This window comes from Athene cunicularia (assembly GCF_003259725.1).
Source record: "Athene cunicularia isolate RWA chromosome 7 unlocalized genomic scaffold, athCun1 chr7_part1, whole genome shotgun sequence".
Taxonomy (NCBI): Eukaryota; Metazoa; Chordata; class Aves; order Strigiformes; family Strigidae; genus Athene; species Athene cunicularia.
This window is the reverse complement of record NW_020799107.1, coordinates 11,562,764-11,586,512: the sequence shown is the minus strand read 5'-3', so window position 1 is coordinate 11,586,512 and position 23,749 is coordinate 11,562,764. Positions and strand designations below refer to the sequence as shown.

Here is a 23,749-nt window from a genome sequence, read left to right as displayed (position 1 = left end):
ACACCTCTCAGCCAATTTATTCCCTGCCATTCTCTGCTCACGAAAGCTGAAAGCACCAGGAACTTTAGAGCTGGCCCACATGTGTCTGCCCAGTGCTTATGGCGGGGACACAATCTCCAGAAATCTGACTCAGATATGTTTGCTCTAAACATTTGCACTGTTAATACAGCATTAGCAGTGCAGCCTTTTTGCTGGGTGACTTGTTTAATAATATATTTCGGTTATTTAATTATTTGGGAGGCATGTTCATTGATTTTTTTTTTTTGGGGTGTTCTGATCAGACCACTTCTTTGTATGATTTTTATCTTTTGATTCCAGGTAATTGAAGACATTGAGTACCTGAAGTTTGACAAGGGGCCATGGCTGGAGCAAGATGATGTTTCTTACCATCATTTGAGACTTTAGTAAGTATGATGACTTCCAGTAACTGAACATTACTTAGCATCAGATCTCAGGGAAAATGTTTAAAGCCTTGAGTTTTTAAAGGTATGTTTAGATCTGCACTCTGACTTCTCCTTGTCAGAAGTCAGCAGTGATAGCAGGCTTTTGTAATGGTGCTTGGCACCATAATGTGGTGTGGCATTTTGCTGCTGCTGCTAATTGAGTAGATGAGAGACTCCAGACAAATAAAGCCCATTGCATTAATGAAGCACAATAACTGCTCTAGGCAATTCCTAAGTGCTGTGACCCTTAGGAAGGTATTTGTGTGAGCACTTCTGTTCCTGGGTGATCACAGAAAAGCATTTAATTTTAAAATGGAGCATTTATGCAGTTGATGTGGTAGTTTCTCTGCTGCCCTGGCAGCATGACATCCTTCAAAAAAGCTTGTTGACAGAGCAACCTTACAGCAAGTTTTGTATGTGGTGTTGTTTAGACTGTCTGTGTTTGGAATGTTTTTTTCTAAAACTAGGCTACTTTCTTATGGTATCAGCTTCTAAATGTCTTTCCAGCAGTCAAGAAGCTGTCTGAACACAGTATAGGGGATAAAAAGGAATTGGGCAAATTTGGGTGACTGCTCAATAAATCAATTTTTCTTCCTTTCCCCTGACTCCCAGTAAATAATCCTAAACAGAAGCTTTGATCCTAATTTATGGAATGAAGTATTGCAGTTCTGGTGTTCATTCCCCATAAGGGGGAGGGTTGTAGAGTACAGAAGCTTAAGGGTGTGTTTTTGTTGTGGATTTTTTTTGTTAGGATTTTTTTTGTTAAAGATCCTTGTCTGTCTAGTTGGATGTGAAGAGATCAAACTCAGATAGTGCAAAGTGCCTTGCTGGAATAGAATCAAATTTGATAATTCTTTGCAAGTACTCCATGATCACCTGTCCTTCAGTTCAGCTGTGGAGTGCTACTGGTGGGGCTGCATATGTCCTCAGAGCAATGCTGAAAAAAAGGAGCCCTCCAAACTTCAAAAGATGTTGAACTAAACCATTAATGTGTATATAAAGTAGTGGGATCGGTTTTATCCATGTGTTACAGATGGAGCATCAGGAGTACCCCTCTGAAGTCATGGTGATGAACAAAATGTTCTCTGGATAACCCCATATAAAGAATGCATCTGTGCTTGTAAGACTCTAATAAGAGATAACCTTGCACTGAAGTGAGACAGGCTTCCCATTTTTCTAGAACTTCATCTTTAGACCAAATGTGCAGGTAGCAAGTGCAGTATAGTTACTACATTTTTAAAACAAAATTTAAGAATTTTCGTATTAATTTCTGGTTATCTCCCTAGTTAATAAAAACACAGGGCTTTTTAAAAATTGAGTATCTGCCTCTGAATTTCTGTCTCTATTGTGACAGGCATTGGAGTAGTAAGTTAACTTCTTTGCAGACTTCTGAGATTCTTTACCTTTTACTGTGCTGTTACGTCAGATGCCTCCTAAAATTAGAAATAATATTCCTTTTCTATGGCACTTCTACTGTGAACAGGGTGAAGATAGATTGCAGAAGAGCAGTGTTGGGTGGCATCTGAGAAACGAGTCATGATTTGGGTTGTCCTTTAAATATCAAAGAGGCTTCTTCACGTAGTAATTAAAGGACAGCATCTGGTGACTTAGACCCTGCAAAACTCAATCACATTTCCTTTGAAAGAGAAAATACGGCTAAGTTGCTTGTTTTCTAATAGCTTGACACTAGTATAGGTATTAAGAAAGGATTATTAACTGTGGAGTGTAGGAGGGAGTTAAAGGAAAGCATATAATTAAAGAGCAGTATATTAAGATACTGTATGAAAATTCTATTTTGTGGCTGTAGAAGGAAATAAATTGCATTAAGGACTCAATTTTCATTGAACCCTGTGGGAAGGTGAGAGGGTCTCCTGTACAAGGCTCTTATCACTGTAGCTAATGCAAAATTATTTCTCCTATTGGCAGCATGTGGCTGCTTTTAATATCTAGCACTGCAACAAACTGCTCATGTAAATGTTTATGGTTTGACTTTTGCTGTTTCCCTGTGCCTTCAGAATAGCATTGTCAAGATAGAATTTGTATTTGGACATTTGATCAGTGTGCTTGGTGTTTGCTTTGAATCTTCGTTTGGTGCTGGGTATTGGGGCATTGATCGATTGTGTAGCAACAGTTCATGTGTCAATTTTGTGCTTGTACCTTGCTCAGATGAATGAGAAAATCATGGGCAATTATGTTGGGCAGCCTGGGAAGAGCACCTTTATAGCTTTTTATAAAAATGTGTAGGCTTGGATGCAATCTTTCCTGATGTTAACTCCAGAAATGCAGGACAGACATGAGTCTCCCATCACATCTTGCACAAATATCACCCATGAAAACATGTCAGTCCTCGTGCCAGACAGAGGACAAATGTGTAATGACTGAACAAAAGCTGCAGGGAGTTTAAGCGTTGTTTGGATTATATATTGGGGGATATGGTGTACGGGAGAACTTTGTAGAGTAGGGCTGATGGTTGAACTCGATGATCCCAAGGGTCTTTTCCAACCTGAATGATTCAGTGATTCTGTCTGCTGCATGTCTTCAGGTTTGGAATTGCATCCCTGAGCATCAAACGCCAAACTCGGGTGCTAGCTTGTGAACCTTGAAGCTGATGCTTTCCTCACTTTTGCCAGTGCCCAAGTAGAAGAGAGCTTGTGGTACTCAGCCTTCTGCAGATTTGCAGGTGTCCCATGCCCACATTAATTTTTCTTTTTGAAAAGAGTTTTTTAGCACGTTCCTGATATGCTGCCTATTCCATATGCTGGCGCATACTGCCCTCTCGTGGGTGTTTGTGGAAGGCTGCAACAGGTATTAGTATGTTTTTCCATCTGCAATTGCTTCCTTTGCTAACCTCACAGCATTTTGCACAGCTCAGTCGTTCTGACTTGTGCTATTTCAGATCTGATGCTGTGAGAGGGGGCAGCACGCTCTGGGTACCACAGAGGGTGTTGTGGTTGTAATCCCACTCTGGTGCTGGTTTGCCTGTTGGCAGTTTTACCTCTTCCACCTTCAGTTTGCCGCAGCATGTTTGGGGGAAGGGGGGTCAATGGGCAGGGGTGAGGATAACTTTTTCATTGCATGTATATAGGGTCTAATGCACATAAGCCCCAGCAGGGCCTCTGACAACTTTGGTAATGCAAATAAGCAAGCTAATCAAACCAATGACCCACACCCATATAAAACCAGTTGCATAATGATACCTTTTATCTCCCTGTGTTGCCCTTGAGTACTCTCTCCCTTGCCCTAATAGAGTAATGTGCTTGTGGAACTGAGGCATGTCTTGGTAAAAGGTTAAAAAATTATATATTTGTATATGTAAGCTGGAGGGATCTGCCAGGGGATGCTCTTCATATCTTTCCTTCCTCTCCACAGGCTGAGTCCAATAGAAACCATTCTGCAGGCTTTTTGAAATGTCTCAAGGAGTTCTTCTGTTGCCACTGCACTGTTTCAAGCATGTTTTTATCTGTGCCCTTCCCTGTGAAATTGTGTCTGTCTGCATGCATTGCAAAATAAGTAATGTTTTGGAATGAAGAGCTGTAGTTTGTGTAATGTTGCCTGTGTTGCTTTACCAGCTGGTGGAGGGAGCTTACTGCATTTGTCTTGTTTCATCAGACAGGCCTGTGGTTAAATCTGTTGCATCCCTGCAGCTCCTTCAGAATTTACTATAGAAGAACATATTTTTGTATGGGCATTTTTTTTTTTTAAGCCACCACTAATTCATTAAAAAAAGACAGGTATTAGCATTTGTTTTATCCTGATGAAAAGGGGATCTGTTTCCATTTGGAAACAATCTAGCCATGAAATAGCTTGTCACTCTCTTCAATTTTGTTCATTAATAACTATTAATCCTCCAGTATTGTATTTGGCGGGACATCAGACACACTTTGAGGTTGTTACTGAAGGACTTTGTATGTGCAATAACTAGTAATTTATAAGCTCTCTTTACAGTTGTTTAGCTTCTTGGAGCTCTACCTCAGAGTTTGGCTTCTATTTCCTTTCTGTATGTTTTGCTCTGGTTAATGAAAGGTTGCAGCAAGGAAGCATGGAAGGGAATGAGGGAGAGCAACCTGTCAACTCTGTTTCACAGTGTAATCCAGCATGCTTAGCAAAGGGAAGAACTCTCCATGTTTGAATGTCTGTCTTGTCTGATTTCAAATAGCAGGGCTAGAAGTGCTTGCAAGAGGTGTATTAGGTGTGGTTTTGAAACTTTGTCATGGAGACTCCAAAATCTCATAAACCATTCATCGTAAAACTTCTGCTACTATTAAAAACTGCTTCCTTTAGCACCTTCTTTCTTGCTGCAGCTGAAACAGTTCTTTATAATTTCCTCTTTGCAGGGTTTTTTTAGAGATTTGAAGAGCTGTTGTTGCACCTTCTCACCTTCTCTTGCAGACCTGCTTTTCTTGGAAAGTTGTTTTCTTTCTTGGCGTTCATGGTTAGTGCTTGTTGCTCACCAAGGGAGTGGCCGTGGTTTACCTTGGCCGTGGCATACATGTTCTGCCTAACCAAACGGTGAGTCTGAGTCCCTTTGGCAGAAGGAGATCTGTATGTCATCGTCCTGCCTTTACGTAGTTCTGGAGAAAATGACAGGCAGGGAAAGGCACATGGGGGACACACAGGCCATGGCTGTCCTGTGTGCCTGCTGAATGAGTGCAGGAGCAGAGGAGGCAAGTATGGTAAGAGTTGGATGCAGGAGCCATCTCTCATACCCAGCTGTATGCACCTGTGGCATGAGTCAGGAGCATTTCTCCTTTCCCCTGCTCTCACAAGCATGGGCAAAATCACGAGCATATCGCATGCTCGCTGGCTCACTGGCACGTGTTATACCTACCCATGGGAAGCAGGGAAGCTGGCTGCAGCAGGGGTTGAGGAGCCCTGGCCAAGGTGGTAAGGGTGTGAATAGCAGAGGAATGAATGCCACCCACTCGCTCGGATTCAAACCTGAAATGCAATAACCAGTTGATAAGCTGGTTTCTAGGTGTGTGAGAAAATGTTCTGTTTTCCAGTGGGATCTACCTGCTATTTCTCAACTTTCTTTCATGTTATAAGCACAGAATTGAACTTGATACATTTTTATGTTGCTGGCTCTAAGCCTCTTAAACCAGTGAATGCTTTTAGGTAGGAAGTGGGGGTTTCTAATACTGTGTATTGTCACTTCAGTTTTTGTGACTACGCCAATATCAGCTGTTGAGAAATCATGGCTCAGGCTGTGTAATCTGGCTTTTTTTGTTTCGTTGACTGGTTTCTGGGATTTTTTTTTTCCAGTCTACTTCCTTTCCTCTCCCTTGTACCTTTAGCATATACATCCATAAGACTTTCTAATGTTCATAGTAGTAGACAATCTTGGGACTTTGTTTTACACACAGATGGGAAGAAAAAGCAAAGTTACATGTGTGTCATCAGGTTTCTGCAGGTTCCCTGAAAAATTCGTGTATCCTTGCTGTAAGCTGCCTGTAAGGGAAATACTACTGCCTCCTCTGAAAAGAGACAGGAATGTGTCTGTCCTGATTGCTCAGTACTTGCTCGTGCGTGTCATGCTGGACATAGTGTGTGAAGTAGGTACGTAATAAGTGCTTTGGGAGAAGAAATGAGCTACCCGTTGCTGTAGTATACTTACAAGTGTGTTTCCTGTGTAGCAATGGGAAAAACCCTAATAGGATTATGGACAGTTGCAATACTGATGAGCCTAAATCTAATGTTCCTACAGTATTAGGGCAATGCAGTCACTTACCTGCTCTCAGTTAAGTTTGAAATTTCACATAATCTTATGGGTAGGTAAAGCATGCTCTGTGAAGCTGTGCTACTGCACGATGGGAGCTGCTTCAAGAAAATATGGGTAAGTGCCAGAAAATAATAAATAGCGATAATGTTGTGCTGGGGGAAAGAGAAAACTAAAGCAACATAAAAGGTGCCTTTAAATGCTTCCTGCTGAGCAGTGAATTAGTTCTGGCAAGCGAATGTGGTTTTGTGGTTAAAGACATCGTTGTGGCAGGTGTCTGGGTGGTGCTTTTAGTTAGCATTCAAAGTTATTTCTTAAGGTCAGAGCTAAACCTGGAGAAGCCATCTTTGGTACCATTAGGTTTGCATTTTTTTGTTGTGCAGTGGTTTCTTTGGAGGCAGTGGTTGTGAGAGCAAGGAAGCTTTAAAAGCAGCAGGTTTTCAGTCTTGACCATTAATATAAACTAAACTAAATATAAAATAAACTGGGCCTGGGAATTGTCCTCTACAATTGCCATTTGGCTAAGATTCTTGAAGGAATGGATTAACTGTAGACTGATTGACTACTAGACTGAGTTATTCTTTGTAGATGCTTGGACAAATTTTATCTGCTTTCTCCTACAGACTTGTAAGGTCCAGAACATCTGCTGCTACTTTCTGTGGGAAGAAGGGATGGAGATGCTTATTCACTGATAGATGAGTGGACCTTCCACAGCCTGTGCTGTGAAGTCTGAGCTCAGCAAGGTCTTTAAATATTGCCCTGTATATGGTCCTGTTCAGATAAAAACTCTTAGCTTGCTGTCTTGACCACTGTTCATCTCTGATCTCTGCACAATGAAAATGCAGATTAAAACTCATAGTGTCAGTACTGATTACAAGTGTGGTTACAGAATGAACTGCATCTAAGTATTGAAGAGCTGATACCTAAAGGGCTGACTTTGGAAGAGGTCTATTTGTTTCAGTTCCATGTTAATTGGCAGTGGGTATCTGAGCTGATTTCTTTTCAGCAGAAACCCAAGAGACGAGACTTAACAGGTGTAAAGGTGTTTTTCCTGAACTATGCTGGCATTCAGAAATAAAACCAGTTGTATCATCAGATTGTTTTGGGCAAACTTCTCTGTCCCAGCTTGGTTATTCCAAGTTCTCCTGGAATGGGAAGGCTGGGCGTGGCCACAGGAGGGCCAGTGCTAGCATGTTATGAAAAGAGCTCTTTCTGTGTCGGTTAGGAGGCAAAGGAGGGCTCATTTTTTTCCAGCTTCCAGCATGTGAAATACATTTAATATATGTGAAGATAGATTATGTAGTATTTTATAGGAAGCATCACTGATGTTCTTCCTGGCTCTGTAAAAGAGCGTTTATCCTCACCTTTTCCCATCTCAGCTTTTATTAGATTATTGTATTTCCTTACTAATTTGTCTGTAGTAGGATAATTTACAGTGTGCATGTCAGGATACATTAGCAGACTAGTTTACTTGTTGAAACTGTAGTGCTGCAAGGTAAGGTCCCAAACTTTGTGATTTAGGGGAAAAAAAAAAAAAATTGCTTAAAGATGATTAACTTTGCTTTGAGGGCATATGCTTTATGTGTATGCAAACTTTGTAAAGAAATGCAATTCATTGAAAACAACATGATTTGCAGAGTTTCAAGTGTTGAATTCAGAATTTGGTTGCTCTTGACTGCAAGCGGATGTATTTTTCCCCAAATACGTGTAGGTGGCACTGTTGGTCTATGTACAATGCCAGTATGCACAAGGTGGCTTTCTAGCAGTTTCTCAGACATTTTAAATTTGGGGTATTTGCACTGTGCAGCATTAGTTTTTGGTGGATGTTAGTATCTGTCTTTACAGGTGCTGCAGCATGCTTCCCCCTGGATACTCCCAGGCAGGATGCTAGAGGCACTGTCTGCTTCCAAACCCTGTGATTGCCTTGGTGTCAATCCATTTAGGGGAAGAGCACCACCTTACTTCAATCCTTGTGAGGGTTCTTTTGTGAAAACTAATTGAACAGGAGGTGATTAAATGAAGTTGATATAGCAAGATAGTATATAGGACTCAATAAAACCACTGGTTTTACCTTGCTTATACAGGAAGCAAAAAGCTAGTGATGCCTTATGGAGAAGGCTCCCAGGAATGACAGAGCGTCTCCAGGAAGGAAAAAACAGGGGGGAGGGAGTGGAGAAGCAGGGAGAAGTTGGAGCAGAAGCAACTGGAGGCAAGTGAGGGGGGAAAAACACAGTAGCTGTGTGAAGAAAAGGCCCGTGTATTCATCATTAACAGGAAAATAGCCTAAACCTATGTAAGTATTGTTTAACAGAAAAGTAGTTCTTTCATATTTGGTCAAATTCAGAATTGATTTTGCTGTCTTCGGGGAAGGATGTGGGCTAACTGCTTCTTTTCCTTTTCTTTCCCCTCAGTGTTCAGGACAAAAGTGGAGTGCTGGATCCTACATCCATCCCTCGCTTCATCCCAGAAATCACAGTTGGAGGCTCTGAATATGACAAAATCTATTATGACTATCGATCGGTAAGTAACATTGGAAGGGGAACAGTTGTATGATAGCCAGGCAGCTGTCCCTGCCAAAGTGTAAGCGTGTTCATAACTGTCCCGTGCACAGCCTGCGTGCCAGTCTCATGTACAGGGATACATGGTTCTAAGAGCATGTTCTGAAATTTGACCATTTCTCCACCTTTTCTGAAATCTAGCTTCTCCACAAGAAGAATAGTGAAACAAATGGCTTATTTCGTAAGCTGATTTTCTTTTTTGATCTTTGCATGTGGACTAAAGGATAAGTGGTTTTCATTTGTTTTTGTTTCTCCTGCCCTGATTAGTCTCTGGCCTCTGAAATCTAAAATAATCCTTTGAGTCAAACAAAAAAATTGGAAACCCATGGCGACTTCTATAAAGAAGACCGCTTATAAAACGCTGAGGGGGAGGGGGTGTTTTTTCTGGAGTAGGCTGAGGAGGTACGAATGTTACATTGCTTCTCAAAACTCTTGTTGCTTTAAATAGTGTGTTTCTGTATGTGGGCACACATCCAAAGCCTGTTGTGGCCCAGCGCTCTCTTACACCTCATGCAGGCTCCCACACAATGTTTTAATTAGCTGCTCGCCTTTCTGGTTCTGGAGACAACGGCTTCCAATTGATTTAGCACTTTGCCCTATCGCTTATTGTTATTTAGCTGGCATGGGGTCCTCTCGCACCATGTGGTCTTTTCCTGAGGCCCACGTATTGTAAATTCTCATTACAGAAATTGTGGAACTGATTGACAATTAATACGGATTAGACAAACTGAAGGTACAGGTGATGGTTTATTTTTCAAGTTGTGTTGAAATCTTCATTGCTGTTGTTTTCAAGCAATCACTGAAGACAAAGGAAAGTCTATCTAAATTGTTGTAAACCGTGATTTTCATAGTCAAAACACTATCATTTTTCTGGTTCTCTTAGTATACAGTGTCTTACTGAAATTCAGATTTTAAGATACAGGTTTGTGGAATTGTTTGGAAACCCTGAGCTACCAATGTTTTTGTCTGCAATAGTCAGTTCAGAAGTCCCTGTGAATATTCAACATAGTTAGCTGAGGAGGAACAAATGATGTAGTGGAGAGGCTCCTGGATTCACACTGTTCTGCCTTGTTTGAGATCTAGTCTTTCCAGCTTGTAAAAAGTGGCTAAAGGTTAAAGCAGCAGAAAGCATCTTGGTACTCCTTGAGGTTGTCCTCAAGGGTTTGAAAACAAGGGTGTCCTTGGGGTTTGAAAACTCCCTGGTCCATGTAAGAAATTCCTACAAAAATTTTGTGCTTCACATTTTTAAGTCCAAAACTTAGAGCTCAGACTAAGGATTTTTGGAGTCCTTCACTCCAAGAGACGTCTGTGCGTGTGTAGCACATATTTCAGAAGGATCTGCTGCATGACTTGTCGCCAGCATGCAACATCCATCTGTACTGACAGTGCCTTTCTTCCCAAAGATGATAGGGTTTTTTGGCTGAAATGTCACTTTGCAGTGGAGCTGGGAATTATTGAGGCTGCCTGACACACAGCTAGATGTGACCTCGATGCTGTGTGCTGAGAACCAGGGGTAATACTTCTGAAAGCCTTTTTTCTCTGACTGTACAACAGCACATTCCTCTCTGTGCTGGCAAGAAACTGAGAATGCCCTGGCTCATCAAATAGCTGGCTTCCAGGAAAAATTGTGACTTGCCTTGCAGATGCAGCAAAGAGATGCTTAGGACTAGGAATATGAATACCTGGGGAGGAGAGCTGGGCTCTTGGACTGGCCTTCCTGATGTTGGTTAGTTGACAGCAGAAGCTGAGCACTGCCAGTGCAAAAAAAACACTGCCAAAATATAATCTCCCTTCTGCCGGCATGCTTTTAGGCCCTGATTCAGGAATGTACTGTGGAAAGTGATAATGTTATTTGGAATAAGAAGGAGTTGTACATTTCATGAAGCTTTCTGTTAAATTCAGGCAATGCTAGCTGCTGTTTTTCCTCTCTTCTGAATGCTTAGACACTTGTAATCTTTCTGGGATGAGGGGTATCTATGGGGAAGGTGCACAGTGCAAAAGATGCTGAGTTTTCCTACTTTCCGTAAGCTTCTAGAAGGGGAAACACAAAGCCATCCCCACCCACTGTTTTATGTTCTAAGAATTATGTTCTTTGCGTTGAAGCTTTGAAGATCTGTGTTTTTCCCTTCAACTTTGTTTAGCAAATGAAGGTGTGAATTTCTTTGTAAGGCAAGGCTTATACTCAGAAGTAATACAGCATGAGACCGGTGCAGGCAGGAAAAGCAGACAAACTTCTAGACATACAAATCTTGGCTATGAGGTTGATGGGTTGAGAAGGAATCGTAAGGCCTTGCCTTGCCCATGTCTATGCAGGGATGGCTACAGCTGTGCTACCACTTTTTCATTTGAAGACAGATAAAGATTTTAGGCTCACATGACTTGTAAATAAAGACTTAATTATGGTATAATTACAGAACTTTAACTCTTCCTTGTGGGAAATATGTGCTTTTAAAGTTAGTGTAATGATGTTTACCACATAAATACAATGATTTGCGTAGGGGATTTTTTCCTCGGCAGTCCTATAACTAGTCATAAATCCTTGATCATACCAATAGGCAGCTAACTGCTGTGCTTTTCAGTTGCGTGCACACAACTCATGCTGCCTAATAATGGTGGGTTTTGGGGATTTGCAAATTCCAGGCAGAAGCTGGGTTTTGTTCAAAATATTCATTAGTCAGAAGCAACTAAGAAGCAGGAAACACTCTTTGGAGTCCAAGATTTTAGTATGTGTGCCTTTCTGTGAAATAATGAGGTAGCCACATACAGCTCTGAATACTAGAAACTTGTTTTTTTAAGTATATCCTCTGAATTTCTTCTGTAAATGTTCTTTTCACATGTGAGGAGGTGGCTTTCTGCCTCCTTCTCTTACCATGAAGTCATCTGGCAGGCTTCAGCCATTCTGTTCAGGCATTCATAAACTTCTAAAGATGCTTTTCTGGCAAGGGAAAAGTAACCTTTTAGTCAGGTTCTGTAGATCAGAGATAAGCATGTTCATTCTTAAGTGAAGCAACATTATTTTAGGAACTGTCAGACTAGTAAAGACTTGACTACTCTTTTTTCATAACAACTGCTGTATCTCTTTGCTTTCTTCCAACTGCGCACAATCCCCACGGATAATGCTCCAAACTCCATGTGCGCCCTGTGAAGCTGGAGCACTTAGGCAGATGTGTTTGCAGAGAAGACGAAAACAAATGGTTCTGTTTAATGGTATCAATGTACTTATAATGTACTTATGTACTTCACACTCCGGAATGCTGTTGGCAAGTCCTGCTGAATCTCCTAGGGGTGGTGGAAAAAGGCTTCTTTTACGTGCATGCTCTCTTCTGTAGACATAGAAGTGCAGCTGCATAAGATTCATACTTAAGCCACCACCTACATCTTCACCTCTTGAAAACAAAGCCAGAGAACTTTAAAATAGTCTTAGCTACCTCTCCCTTCACTGCAGATTGTAAGGAAATGATCAGCATTTCATTTATATAAAAAAAAAAAAAAAAAAAAAAAAAGGTCTTGCTTATCACTCAAAGTGTACCAGAGCTTGGAGTCTAGTACTTGCTGGTGGTTACTCAAGCACTGGAGTGGAGAATTCTTTCACTAGAGCAGATGAAAACAAAATGGTTAAAACCTAGTCTCCTTTCCCATTTCATCAGCCCTAGCAGAAAGCTTTTGTGCTAGCCCACTCACCCTGACCCTGGTTCAGGTAACCCAGCTCCTCTGTCCAGTGGCTTACCCCACCATCTTAAAAACAAGCCTAAGAAATCCTGAAGGATAAAAAGGCTGTTTTCAGTAGTATGATAAAAACATCTCATGCTCATTGTTTGTTGGGGTTTTGGGCTTTTTCCCATCCTTTCTCTGGAGGGGTAAGATTGTGCAGTGGGAGGAGTATCCTAGCTTCTACATTTCTTTAAGTGTATGTGCTGGTGTGTGTATTAAGGAAAATGACTGGATGCTTGGACACACAGATTCTTTTTCAGACAAGACAGCCTTTTGTACTAAAGCAAAATCTATAGCAAATGTATTATCTTTTGTTAGTTTAACTTACACAATTAGAAAAAAGTAAGTCAGGGATATGTACCTTACCCTTGAAGCAGACAGTTATGACGAATTGTTTGAAGAATTTTTTCCACACTCTTGAACTACCTTCAAAGCCACTTCCTATCCCAGTATGACTTGGAGCTCCAGTGTGTCCAGCATGTGCCTGTGTGTAGGGTTTTCTTAGATCAGTTTTAGTTGCATCTTTCAATCTGAAGTGTCCTTTTGCTCTTGCACTGAAATAGCGAGCCACATGCTTCCCTTCCTTTCTTTACTCTTACTGCTTTTCCCCACCATGCACTGTCTATTTGCTGATCCTGTCACACTTCAGCTCCCATCCATCAGCTCCTTTCCTTGATGATTTTCATTGTCCTTCTTCAAACCATTGAATTGTGCAGTGTCACTTTCTGCAATGAGATAAACTTTGCATGTGTGCCATGTTCACCACATCAGGAAAGCTGAGGCTTATTCGGCCTAATAATGATTCTGTTTTGTCCACCCATGTCAGTGCAGCTCCATAGTAAACAGACAAGATGAGTGTCTGAGATTTTTCTGCGTAACATTTAACTCATTAGGAAAGCAAATAAGTATGCCACTGGAAGGAAAAGGAGGCTCTCGTTTTATTTTCCCTACACTTTTCCCTTGGTGGAAGACTGGTTTTGGAATACACAGATGCTGACCGTGAGGCAAGGAAAGCCTGAGCTAGTCAAAGACCTCATTACTGCTGTGAGGTACAGTCTGGCTCCCATAACTGTTTCTGACAAGTCCCTTCAGTTTGCTAGCCTAGAAGGGATTTATTTGTTTTATTTTTGGACTAGTTTTATGCTAGATTGCCAAACTGAAGGGGTTGCTGGGGTTAGGTGAATACTGGAGCTGTTGAAGGGACGTAGCAGCAGTGTGTGGCGGGGGTGGGATGGCTGCCTTTCTACAGCAGCTGCACTGACTCAGCTGACGTGTCAAGCTTCATCTTTGTATCCTGCTCCTCATCCTCCTCTCTTCTGACCCAGGACTTGGGAGTGGGTGGCCTGCAGTTTTGTGTAGCAGCAAGTGGAGAAGAGGCAACAGGTTGCAGGGCAGGAGAGCCCCATGCTTTTTCCCCAGCCTTTTTATTACCTTCTTTTTCGTAAGGATGCAGCCTTAGAAGGAGAAATCCGCAAGTGTGTAATGTCTGCCATGCCTCCAGTTATTAAGGTGGTTGCAGGGAAATAACTGTAACACAGCAAGCTTTTGAAAGATGGGAAGGTGAACCTGCAGCTCTAGTCAACTCTTAGCGTCACAACCCAAAAATAATAGTATTGTAAGGGAATATATTTATAATGTGAAAATCATAACTAGCCCAAAAGGGAAGACTTTCTCCAGGTTTGACATGGCCCAAGTTACATGTGAAGTGCAGCCCTGACACTTCTTGGCAGCTGTGGTTGCAAGGTGCTGAAGATGGCAGCTGTCAAATGGTGAGGGATTAGGAAGTCCTTTAGCCTTCCCATCTCATCTGAGAGTGCAGAGCACTCCTGGTTTACACACAAATCTCCCATTTAAAATACCCTGAACTACGAAATAAATAGTTGAGCTTTCAGGAAGCCAGAGTCTGAATCAACAACAGGGAGCGTTTGTGCTCCTTGGGTCACTGAGGTTTAATGTGGTGATACTGTGCAGTGGGGTCCTCAACATCTTGACCTTTGGCTGCAGATTTTGGGTTGCAAGAAAAGCTGCAGGTTTCTTTAAAAAAAAAATAAAATAAAATCAACCCATAACAAACAAACAAAAAACCCCAAACAAACCCCAACAAAACAAATACCCTTTGACCTATTCTACTTGTTTGTACAGAGGACATTATCCATGCATACATATAAAGTAAAACTGCAGCAATAAGCCTTATCTAAGCCATGAATCGTCTTCCATGGTACTCTTGCCTTTGCGGAAGTAGGGAGGTTAGGATATCTTTGTTCTCCATGTTTGTGATTGTTACCATAGCGGCTGTCTTTGATACAATCTTCTGTTTTCTCTCTCCTGACATTTTTTCTTGGCTTGATGAAGATTTTGGTTTTTCAGGATCAAGGTCTCTCTTCCTAATTCTTACTTTAATGGTGTTTTTTGACAGCTGTAATGACTCGCCCTGTCAGCTTTTGAGTCCAGGAAGGAATGAAAGCAGACACACAATAAATTAGGAAAGGCTTAATTTAAGATTTTTTTTCTGTTTTATCCCTGCAAAATATTTTTAGCCCTTTCTAAAGTAACAAGATGTTGTCTGGCTAAATATTGGTAAGACCTGAAGAACCTGAAGAATAATTAAAACCTAGGAATGACAGAGTTGTTCCTGAAGGGTACCTGGAAAAGGTGGGAATAGGCATGTGATCTCCTTCTCTTCCCAACCTTCCCACTCCTCCTTCACTCTCACTAATCTTGTATGTATGGAGGCAGTGTGAGAGCAGCCCCTCTTTTGCTTTAGAAACATGTCTCTATGCTGCTTCCCTTAAAATATCATGGGCATTTGGCAGGGATATCTGTCCCAGATACAGCAGGGGGGAAGGAACCTGAGAGACCTTGGGACTATCTCAAATCTTGATCTTGGTAGCTGTGTCTGGTTTGTTTTAGATGACAGACCATGCTGTCCCAGGCACTGGGTACCTACGTAAATCAAAAAGACAGCAAAATCCCACTGGCATTAAAATAATCCATTTCAAACTTGACAGTCTGCCACTGATCCCTGTGAAAGAAAACACTTTTTTTTTGTGGGAATGCATCCTCCTCTACACCAAACCCCTCTCAATTCCATACCCATGTAGGAATGTAATCTCCAGGCTAGACTTCTATTAATTAAAAAAAACTAACCAAAACAAAAATCAAGAAACAACAAAAACACAACCCAAGGAAAATAGCTCAGAAAAAAGATCTTTTGTTAGTGATTAAGCAAAGTGGAGAAAAGTTGCAGGTGAACTGTTCCAACTCCACTCTTCCACATCTCCTAGGAAACTTTAATTAAAAAAAAAAAAAACAAACCAGCCCTCAGGATGGTTTCATCGTGGTATCTGGTATTGAAAATCATGCTCTAGATCAGGAAAAGGTTTTGGCAAATCTGCAAGAAGGATAGTTGGATTTATTTTTCGCTCTCCCTGCTTCGCTTCAGCTTCTCTGTGGTAACATCTCCATGCGCCTTAAGCTGTGAAATAGTGTCAGTTTGAGGTGCTTTAACTGCGCTGGATGGTGGTACAGTTTTGGTTGGGATGGCAAATCTTCCTTGTTTCCTGATAGCATTTTTATGTTGAGAAGTGCTTTTGGGCTTTTTAATGTAGAACTGGCTTTGCCAAGACCTGCTGCTACCTTGAGTAATGTAACGAGGAAAGCTTTTGTGAGAAGGTTTCTGGTTTTTACCTGTCCAGTTAAAAAAGCAAGCCTACAGTTAGGATAACACTTCATCTGCCTTGGATATAGCTACCTGGCTTTTTCCTGTGGTGGGTTTGCACTCTGTAGTGGATAACTGGCATTTCTAATATATTTGCTGAGAAAAAACAAAGTAGATATTCTGTCACTCAGGTAAGTAGGCACTGTGGAAAAAAATGCAACAAAATATTTAGCTGTACCCTGTTTCCTTATTCTTGACTATCTTGCAAATGCAAGGCTGAAGATATATGTTAGATTGCTTATGGTGTTTGTAGTTGTTCAAATTGTCATAAATTCATTTCTACAAACCAGATTTCTGCTTAAACTAATGTTGCTTGAAATAAAAAAATACTTATGCTTTAAAGAAATATGGTGTGTCCTCCTTATGGACACTTCTCTTTCCAAAAGATTTCTACTGTCTTATCTGTTTTAATTAATGAATGAAGGGTAGGACAACATTCATTAAACAATTTGAGCAAATTGGAATTGTTTTAACCTCAGTTCAGTAAAGCTTTTGAGTACTGGCTATAATGAATGTTAACAGCATTAAGGCTTTTGATTGGGTAAAGAATAGCAGGAGTCAAGCTGTAAACAAACACCTATCTATGCTGGTCCTTTGGAAACCAAACCATATACACTTCGAATGTCTGTCGGGAGGGTATTACACCGCCCTCAATTTTTAGCTCTGGAACATAGGAACCAAGTCCTTCCAGAACACAGCCAATATAGAAAGCTGCATGTTCCTAAATTCTCTCAGATTTTAGCTGTGTGCCCAACAACAAACACTGACAACAAACTTCTGGAAGTTGGGATTTCTACTGGAAAAAGCAGTAGTCTTTGCTAACAGCAGTGATGGAAGGTGCTATTATTATGCCTGTTATAAACAGCCACTAAATGACAAGGTTTGGATATTGATGAATGAGCCCATGCTTGTAGAGTAATGACTCTGTTTTTAAGTGCTTTTTGATCAGCACTGCTCAAAACATGCTATTTATAGATCTATCTTAGCTGTGGAGCCCAGCCATTAGTAGAAAGCAGTACAGGAATAAAAGGAAAAGATGGTAATCCTTTTTGCTTCTGAAATGTTGGAAAACAAGACAGGCTCTAAACTGATGGATGTAGACCTTTTCAGATTATTAAAACTCTCCAGAGCTCTACCTGTAACATGTCTGGCTTGAAATTATTTTGAGGAGCTGTGAAATGCAGCCACAGCATATAGCAAACAGCTGGCTGAAGCTGTTTGTTGCTATTCTGCAGCCTATACCACTTTATAGGGCTTTTCATCATGTTTATAGTTTTGTCAGACACTTCTGTGGCAGAGTTCTTAATTTAACTGATGAGATGATCTTGTTTTCATCTTTTTATGTTCTTTTAAAGTTAAGCGGTTTCATTCCTTTGAGCTGGCTCTACCTTTGGGTACAGTTCACTTCATTAGTTTCATGCTCTGTGTGGTGGATTTTATCACATACTTCTTGAGATAATCCTTGCCTGCCAACTTTAAGTTCTGCACAGTGTAATGCAGGAGACCAAAACTTGATTCACCGTCTCATCCATTTCCATGGAGTGGAAAAAACTGTTACTTGACAGTGACCTTGCAGGAGCTCATACTTACCTCTTGCTGAAAGGATGTGTGTGAGCTGTTGGACTTGTCTAGTGGGATCTCTGTTCCTGTCTGCTTGTTCAGTGCTGCTGCAGTTGTAAGCTCTTGAGAGCAGAGACCTAATTCTTGTCTTGCAAAGTATGTGTCTAGGTGGCTGCTGTGATAACAATGTGGCTTTTGTTACTCTTCTGGGAAAGATGGTTCAACCTTGGTGTGATAGTCAACTGCTTTTTCTGCCACTTGCTGCTGGACAAACCTGTTGGTGGCTCCATAGGTCTCTTCGGACTGATGTTAATGAAAAACCTAAGAGGGTCTGAAGGGATTTATTTGACCCCTGTATGCTATTCCTATGCCTGTGGAAATGTGGTGTTAATAATTAATCATCCGTAATAGGTTGTGCTGCTATTATTTTGAATGTAGCCATTAAGTTATATAGGTTATATATAACCAAGTTCTTTGGACTTACTCAAGTGTGATTTGAATGCTCCATGTGTGTTACCTTCATGTGAACGTGCTAACTTGCAAATGATGTGGCCTTGCTGATTTTCATTATAGTTCTGATTGGGAAACTTACTCATAATGCACAAGTCTTGTGGAAAATGCAAGTCACTTCCAAGTACTTGCCTGGTTTCCTGTCAAGACTGTCTAAATTTTGTCAGCAGTATCCTTCAGCAAGGACTCCTTCAAGCTATTGGCTTTGTTTGATAGCACCTGTATCTTGTACTGGAAGAGACAATTAATATGCAGCCCCTCTTTGTGTTCTTCTGGCAAGTTATGCAGAGTTTTTTCCTATTGGCATTCCATCATCTCTTTTTCTAGGCTAGACTATTTACTTCTGGCTGTAATATCAGCAGATTCAGGGCTGGCCACTTGTTCCCATCCCTGCCCTTGCGCTGCCTAAGCAGTGGTGGGCAGAACAGGCTGGGAACTTCAGCTAGGTGCAGTTTGCAGCACCAACTTAACCATTTGTTGTCACTGAAAGAAGTGCATCCTACCACTTGCCTTGCATCCCCAAATCTTCCCTGGTGCTCCCACCACTCTTCTTTGCAGTGGTCTGGTATGTGTTTGGCTGACTGGGCTTGCAGAGTCACCGAAAACGCACCCAGCCAGAAGGAGTGAATAGCTTCTTGCTGGGCAAGAGGGTTGACTGAGCTTGTGGAATGATCCAGCAAAGCTGCAGAGCTGGCTTGGAGTGTGCAGCAGAGAGATGAGAGGATGGGTACTGTAGGACCTCTTTTTGTTGGCATCATGCTTATTCAGTCCATTCAGCTGCACTGTGTGACATTGCAGCAACACTTTTTATTTGGCCGTTTCCATCTAGGCTCCTCGTGGTGCTGAGCAAATGCTTGTTCTGGCAGGAGGTGGGCATGCGAGGAGCTGGAGGAAGGGCAGAAGATCACAAGAACAGAAATTACTCCTGTTCCAGTATTTTTCCAAGTGCTCACTAAGTACTAAGAGATCACCAGCTTCCTCCACTCTGGGGTAGACCTGCCTTGTTCCTAGCTGTGCAGCTCTTTTACTACGGTCACAGCTGTAAAATACGAGCTTTGAAGAGCCCATTCCTGGGAAGTCGTCTGTGTTACTTGTACTTTGTGCAGATGGCATGCAGAACATAAATTCACATCATTCTGCTTGCTAGGTAATATGGGATTTGTTTACTGTGCCTTCCTATTCCCATTTTTTTTGGCTCTTTTGAAAGCTTGGCTGTAACATATCCCAAAACTCGACTGCTTTTGCCAAGGCCCACTGTGAACGATGGAGTATGGATGAATACTTATTATAAAATTTGCTTTGATGTATTGCATGTCTTTAACCAAAGGCACATGGGGAATTTGTTTTGGACAATGAATTTTAATTCTGTTGGGATTGATATTGTATCTTTTAAAGACAGCAGATTTACCCAGAAATGAAATTGTAAACTCCTGTATTTTCCCAGAGAGCTCCTGTTGCTTTAATAATCTAGTTATCTGGGAATCTCTTGAAGTATCAAAGGGCCAATTATGTGCTGCCTGGAGAGGACTAGGGAGAGCTGTTTTTGTGCTAGAATTAATACATACAGGCTGGTCACAGGAGGTCTGATGTCCTCCCTCGCTCACCACTGTAAGTTTGCAGGACAGAGATAGTAATCATTTATTTTCATCTCACATCTCCTCTTTGCTCAGCAGGAGTAACTCTTTAACAGGACTGCATGGTTTCTTCTGATATTTAGACAAGACATTAAAGAAGACTTTAAATAAAAAAACCTTAGAAAAAACAGTCACGAATGGCTTGTAATGGCTTGTGACAAGGCAGGGTGGGGAATGTCTCACAAAGGAGGTAGGAGTCTTTTGTTAGCCTGATGTTTTAGGGAAAGAAGGGCCTTATTTTCTGACCTTCAAATTAAAAAAAAATAAACACCCACCCCCCCTTCCCCTTCCTTAGAACAACAGTCTTCATCCTGGATTAAATAGCTGGTTTTGTGGCCTGAGTATAGATTTCATCAAGAGTGGGTCTTGCTTCTCTCTGCAGGGGCAACCGTCTCAAACAGGATAGCCTTACATTTTTTTGAAAGGAAAAATCATCAGGACAAGTCAGGGGTCTTGTGTGAAACCAGTGTTTGTGTGGAGATGAGCAGATAGATGATCTGTGGTTAATTATTTGTACAAACTGCCAGCAGATAGCTTATTTTTAAAGTAAGAGTTTTGTTGTAGCATCTTTTCTTGCTTCAGACTTTCTCACAAAACTAATTTGCTTTTTCATGGTGGTTTGCTTCTTGATTCCAGTATTGTATCTCAAAGGTGAACACTGTTGTCTCTCTCTCTCTCATCATTCCTGGGATAGGAAGAGAGGTTCTGGAAATAGACTCTGCTTTTGGAACTAGGATGTAACCATCTCTGGCATTCCAGGTTATGGTCAGTACTTTCCAAAGGGAACTGCTTTAACATCTGAGACTCAGAGGCTGAAACACGCCTACATCTGTTTCTTCCATAGGATCACTCAGTTCAGAGTAAATGCCAAAGTAGGTACTTTATGCACTCATCCTGTCGCTGGCAGGTTTTGTTCTGTGGCTTAGTGAGCTGGTGGGTACGGAGCCTGCTTTATGTTTATTCAGGCTGAAACTGCACTAAAAATTTTGCAAAGCAGGTTGTTAGGAGATGATTTTGATGACAGCGTAGTTGGCACACTTGTGGTGAGTTTTGTGTCATGTAAGTGTGCTTTTGCTGACCTGATGCAGCCCGCTTGGTCTGGAGGAGTGCTTTCCTTGCCTGCAGAGAGAGCACATACACTGTGTAAGGGGAATTTGCTATTTTAACCGTACTGGCATGCTTTCACTGGTAGTCCTTTGTGCTGCGTCTGTAATCCCTTAAAATGGCTGCTACTTAAACAGCCTCTTTTCCTAAATCTTTAAAACTGAAGGTAGAATGGATTGGCCACCAAATTTTGTCTGCATTGCTGCCTGAATGCTTTTGCATTGTGGCTGCACAAGCAGCAGGCTGAGGGGGCCAGGCTTGGCTTTCCATCCTGGTGCATGATCTGCACAGCTGTGCATGTCCTCTTCCTCGAGAACCCTTGGGGAAAGCTTTGGTTGTGAAACATAAGTTTGGTTGGCTAGATGGACTACCAGGGAGGGGGTTGTGTTCTTCAGTGTTCTCATGTCCTTTCACAGACTCGGGAGTAACAAATCCTCCTCTCTGAGTCTAGACACAACTCCTTGAACTCCCAAATACCAAGACTGTTGAGGCTACTGCTGTTTGCCTCCATTTGCTCTCAGTGATAATTTGCTTTCCCTCCCTGGTGAGGGTGCAGACCATCCAGCTTTCCTTTGATATCTTTTTCCCAGTGCTCTAGTATATCTGATGTCCCCCTCCTAGTGCTCCAGTTCATCCAGCCTTTGTCTGCAATGCATGTCTTGGTTTGCAAGGCTCAGACTGCTCCTTGCATGATCTTCTTGTGACCTGTACAACCAGCCAAAGCTCTTGAAAAGCTGCCATAAGGAAAGGCTACCTGCTGTGGTCCCCAGCCCTCTGCTGTCTCGTGTACAGTGAGGTGCAGCAAGCTGTATGGAGGGGTGACTTCATATGGCAGCACCATGGTTCCTTGAGCCCTGGTTTGGGAACCATGGGTACAGAAGGGTTGGTCAGGCTAACCTCCGTGTCCAAGCTGCCTAGGCAGAGGCTGCTGCCAGCAGCATTAAGGGTCTGTACAGAAGAGTTGCAGCCTGAAAGATCAGTGAGGCTCAGAGGCAGCAAGTGAAGGCTGTTGCTTAGGTCCCAGGGTACTTGTGAAATTTGGGTAGGGGTTTCAAGAAACTTCATTTTTTCCAGCAAGTAGTGGTTACTGGCTTTGCTTATGAAGACAGGCAGCTATTGCTTTTGATTTAAGGAAGTTAAGTTCAGCTCTTGAAGGCTAAATATTTGATTTCATTTGAATGGCTGTTGTGGTTTGACCTCAGAGGGCTACTGAGCACCATGCAGCTGCTTGCTTCTCCCTCCCCTGCTACCAAAAAACCTCTGCAAACCAGGACAGTGGTTTAATGTAGTAATTAACTCAGTATTTCATGCATGAAATTTTTCATGTATTTAATAGAGTGTACCTATTTTGGCATGAGATTCTGACTGATTCAATTCCTCTACTACATACTACAATTAGAGGGGTCTTCTCTTACTAAAACTGGAAACAAGGGTGTGTAGGGGAGAAGTGTTGGATGCATCCAGGTGGAGTATGCTGTTGTACTGTTGAGATTACTGGCCTAGTTTTCATATATATTATGTCATAGTGTTTTTTGTGGGCCCCCCTTCAGCTGCACAGCTCAGTTTTTTTTCAAAGGGACTGGTTTTTCTGTAAGTTTTAATCATTATGGTGTAAAAACATATTTCATGTTGCACTTATGCAGATACCACGAGGCACTTCATAAGGAATCTAAAAATTTCCATAAAGAATGAAAAGAGAAATTTTTCTGACTGAACTTTCTGTTTTCTCTAGCTTCCTGGTCGCAATTTTAGACAAGGCTACAATGCTGATGTTGGTGACAAGTGGATCTGGCTGAAATGAAATCTGCTCCCTAGGAGTCCTAACCATGATGGACCACAGAACTTGAGTGAAGAAGCAGCTGAGTTCAGTTTGCCTGCTGAAGAAAATTCTGGTTAAATCATCTTCTAGCTACAGCATAAGACAATAGACTCCTAGAAGGGAAATCACATTATTCTGGTTTGTTCTTCACTGATGAATTCAGGGTGCTTTGTCTTTAGATGTCAGTCAATGTGTGATAGCAAAGTGATCTGGTATTACAGGGGCAGACTTGATCTTCAGACCATTGCTGAACTGTCTCTTCATCAAGACTGTGGCATATTATTATACAGGATTATTGTTGTTTTGTTAAATCAAGATAAATTAAACTTGTATCCTCCTGGCTCTTGCAAAGTGAATTTCTTGCTCTGTCATGCGTGATGCTTTATTAGTTTCATTAGAAGAGTGCACATGCTGAAAAAAAAAAATGCACTTGCATCATTTTCTGAAAGCCTCTTACTGGACATCAACATCAAAGCAGGCAAGGATAAAGAAGTTCATTGAAAGAAGAAAATAAGTGTTGGTCTATTTTAAACAACAAAATATCTGTGCTTAGAAGTGTAAAAAGATATTCAAAATAATTGCTAGCATTTGTACTCATAGCTTCTTCCTCTGAATGGATTCTAAAGATCAAAATTGTTGAGTATAAAAGACAAACATAATTATTTTGCAAGTCCCTGAAAGTCCAAGCTGGAGTTCTTTTTAAAGAAATGATTCATTTGGTATTAGTTAGTCACAGAAATGAGGCACCTTGGCCTTGGTTCAAGCAATGCTGTCCAGATTTAGTCTGCAGTAATTCTGCGTTTCCAGCAAGGGGCTAACTACTTCAATCACTCAGTAAAAATGCTGCCAGGCATTCCAGTATTCAGGGCAGTGCCTTTGATTTAAGCAGCCAGGTCTTGCCCATGCCCTTCCCATATCAAAACTAGTATGAAAAGACTCCTTTAACAAGAGCTTTGGGGGCCTGGTTAGATACTGA

General features: G+C 41.5%; 1 protein-coding gene across 1 annotated transcript in view; it reads left to right on the top strand.

Moving 5' to 3' along the window:
* Window positions 1-23,185, top strand: part of NDUFA10 (NADH:ubiquinone oxidoreductase subunit A10) — a 42,942-nt gene extending 19,757 nt beyond the window's left edge. The window contains exons 7-9 of the mRNA XM_026852619.1: window positions 319-404; window positions 8,571-8,679; window positions 22,687-23,185. Coding sequence (XP_026708420.1) covers window positions 319-404; window positions 8,571-8,679; window positions 22,687-22,755 — 264 coding nt within the window. The 3' untranslated portion in view covers window positions 22,756-23,185. The remainder of the gene's footprint in view (window positions 1-318; window positions 405-8,570; window positions 8,680-22,686) is intronic.
* Window positions 23,186-23,749: the final 564 nt, after the last annotated feature.